General features: G+C 43.4%; 2 protein-coding genes across 2 annotated transcripts; both read right to left on the bottom strand.

Moving 5' to 3' along the window:
• JH06_5134 (phosphatidylinositol kinase) lies at positions 1 to 2,742 on the bottom strand (the record flags this gene model as incomplete). The annotated part of the gene is made up of 3 exons (XM_014669433.1): positions 1 to 1,942; positions 1,973 to 2,271; positions 2,308 to 2,742. Coding segments are annotated over 3 exons (2,676 nt in total), but the record flags the coding sequence as incomplete, so codon positions are not given.
• Positions 2,743 to 2,751: 9 nt separating this feature from the next.
• On the bottom strand, positions 2,752 to 3,338 carry JH06_5133 (hypothetical protein; the record flags this gene model as incomplete). Its single annotated transcript, XM_014669432.1, has 3 exons — positions 2,752 to 3,027; positions 3,057 to 3,230; positions 3,261 to 3,338. The coding sequence occupies 3 exons, from the start codon at positions 3,336 to 3,338 to the stop codon at positions 2,752 to 2,754; spliced, it is 528 nt and encodes a 175-aa protein (XP_014524918.1).
• Positions 3,339 to 3,434: the final 96 nt, after the last annotated feature.

Here is a 3,434-nt window from a genome sequence, read left to right as displayed (position 1 = left end):
AGTACGCTCCTCAATTATACTATCAACACTATTCACCTGCTCCAAATAGAAACGGAATGAATGACCTTGCTCATCTATCATCTCCACATGACGACAACCGTGACATTCAACATATAAACTAGGCTGGTAACTGTGAATGTGCTGTAGGGTAAAAACGTGACGGTCGACAGGAATGATATGGAGACCAGGGACTTCGACACTATAGGGAAGGAAGTGTGTACCAGCCCAGTTGAAAGAAAATGAAATTTGACTGCGTAGACTCTGCATCTCATGAAGAGCAAGATCTTTCCATAAGAGTAATCGTTGAAGTAGCTCATTGAGTGAGTGTGGGAAGGAAGGATTGACTTGAGAGCTATCCTCAGAGAGAGATGGATTGAAATCCTGATTGAAGGCAGATGCATACTGAGAGAGGAACGCAAATGTGGATGGAAGAGCAGAATCCAGATTGAAGGAGAGAGAACATAGTGTTGCTAATCGTCTCTGGAGATCAACACTCACAGGATTGGATAAGGTTTGTAATCCTCCAGCAGCGACTTCAGAATAAGCGAAACGAAGAATCTGATCAATTGACGCTATGAGCTCTCGATAAGGATCATGAGGAGTAGCATGCAATGTATCCAAGAAGAGAAGGAGCTGAGATGGAATATGAGAAGGGAGGAACAAAAGAGAGTTGAGTCGTGCTACGACAGTACTGAGTGAAACGATCTTAGTATCAGGCCGTGCAGTAGTGTCACTGGTTCCCAGAGTACTACCGATGGTACCTTCATAGAACCCTGTAGGTTTGGCATAGAGAGAATTACATGGCATTCCAAGGTTCAGACAAAGAGTATGAAGAGGATAAAACATGACTTGCGGATACTTAAGGACTAATGGCTTGAAGACTGGTTGAAAGATGGCGAATTGAGCCTCAGTTGGGAATGAGAGAAGGAATGGAAGGAATGGAAGCCACACTGAAGGAAGAATCCTTTGAATGTAGTTCGTGGTTGTTGTTGCAATCGGAGTATTGTCGAGTGTGGCAAAGAGAACGACAAGGAATCGAGGAATGACCTTCGTTCCATCGGGTTTGATTGCAAGTAACTGGAAACAGCAGTTCAAGAATTGTTGAGCATCTCGTAGATCTCCTTTCTGTTCCCACTGATTATAAACCAGATTACTCCATGCTTCCCACACTTTATAATACTTTGGATTTGTCTGAACACTATTGTTGAAGTAGGCTGCTGCTTCCTCATATTGATGCTCCTTCACTGCATACAAACCACGAATATACTGACAAGCCGCTTTCTGGACATCTTTTAACGATTCTACTTTCAATTTATCAAGCTCTGTGAAGATAATTGGATCATGCTGATTCATATCCAGACTGATCTGCGCTTGTTCTTTCCACTTGTCAAATTCTCCATAAGTGTTGGAAGTATCGCTGAAGAGTGGAATGAGATACTCCAATGCTACTTCAGGTAGACCTTGCAAGCGAGCACCACGAGCAATGAGAAGAGTAGGATAGGTTGCTGTGAGAGAAGGAGACGTGATTTCACGCATTCCTTGTTTCATAACCTCTGTACACAGATTTGCCCTCCAGATCAGAATGTCTTCCCATAGAGAGAGGGGATCCCAAGGATTCATCAGACAGTCACTGAAGGTTTTAATTACCACACTGATGTCTGTTTCTTTGGAAGAAAGACGCCACTGAACAAACTGAGCTGAGACAGCCAGTTCATTTAGCTGATTGGCCAGATGGAGGATACTATCATAGTGATTGATTGGCTGAACTGGAAGGGTTCGATAGGCAGCAAGAATCAACTCACGTAGCCGAGACTGATGAGCAAGGGCTGGCTCTCGTATCGAGCGTAGAATCCAGAGTCGCTCTGCGATTACGGCATAACGTAAAGTTGAGAGATCTCGTTCTGTTTGAATAGGGTTATTTGTCAGAAGTTTCGGATATTGACTATTCATTACATTTCAATGACACAAATACTCCCAAATATTACACTTCCCATAACAGTCAAGAAGTAGCCAAATATCATGATTCATCTTTCCATATTCAAATAGGAGTTTCCACTTCTTCAGATTATACGCGCATTCCTTCCATCGCTCTTCCAGAATCTCTAGAGCATCCAGACTTCCTACCACACTTTGGTTCCTCAGTCCTTCCAAATAGGCCATCTCAGCAGCTTGAGGTTTACCAAAACGCTCCAGAGTCATTCCATTTCGTAACTCTGAAATGGGAGTTTCATTCAACATCGCAGCCAGAGCATCATACTCCTGCATCTCAATCTAATCATCACATACTCATCACATACTCACAAATACAGCCTTCAAACACTGTCTATATGCTCTCTTCTCATCCGTATCTGTTGCCTCACGTAATCCCATCTCCAGAAGCAGAGAAGCCTGAGGACCACAACCATATGTCTTTGTCAGATGTAGAAGCAGAGTGGGAGGCAGACGAGGTTGAGGTGAACAACGTAACACAGCTTCAAGAACTGCCTGAAGACCATTAGTCACAGGAATAGTACCATAACAAGAATTGGCTTGAGAACCAAAAGGATGAGAAGTCGATGAACCCCATTGTTTGTAATCCTTATCAAGCTCTTCCCAGAGAGCATGAGTAGACACATTCTGTTGAATTCCATGGATATCTGAAGCCAACAGCTTATTCAACCCTGACGTCAACACTTTCTGTTCTTCTACTGTGAATGAACTCCAAGCCACAGGGAACAACTCCACCCACAATCTACAAATCATCTCATCTCCTCATTCCTGCTTATAAGCCATTCGCATATCTCCATAAGCAAGTTCAATCAGATCCTCCAATATACTCCCCACTTCCATCTGCATCGCACTTCGCTCCATTGCCAACACACTCTGAACACAATCTTCTGTCTTACCTTCACCTACAGCCTCAACACGAATTGGAGGAAAGCGAGACATCTCAGGTGCTAACTGGAATGAACTATGAGGATCCAGTGAACGTAGCAACACTTCCACAAGTAATGGGAGCCATTGTCGCTTGTAGAAACATGATTTGGACTACACTTCACTCCAGACATCATTCCTACTTCTGTGAAGAGACGCAACAATTGATCAGAGAGAGAATTAGGCATTAGATGGAGGAACAGAGGTCGGAAGAGCTTACGAATCTCAGGATTCACAACAGTCACACCTCCAATAATCATTAACTCAACAGTCTCCTTCAGCTTCACGAGATCAGGAGTATTGGCTTCACATCCATACTATTCATCATTCTCTCATTCTTGTCTCACATAACGCTTACAGACAGCATAAATGAATCTCCAGTGTGCTGACACCAATCCTTCATACAACACACTCTCCTGAGCCATATGAACATCTCGTGATCCAGAGAGCAACAACACCACTTCACGCACTGTCAACAACTCCTCTTCATTCTCAAGCAGTTTCGTGAACAACTGAAGAGT

The sequence above is a fragment of the Blastocystis sp. subtype 4 genome (assembly GCF_000743755.1).
Source record: "Blastocystis sp. subtype 4 strain WR1 chromosome Unknown seqid_0566, whole genome shotgun sequence".
In the NCBI taxonomy this organism is placed as follows: domain Eukaryota; class Bigyra; order Opalinata; family Blastocystidae; genus Blastocystis; species Blastocystis sp. subtype 4.
Note: the sequence above shows the minus strand (reverse complement) of the source record. Positions and strands in the feature narration are given on the sequence as shown.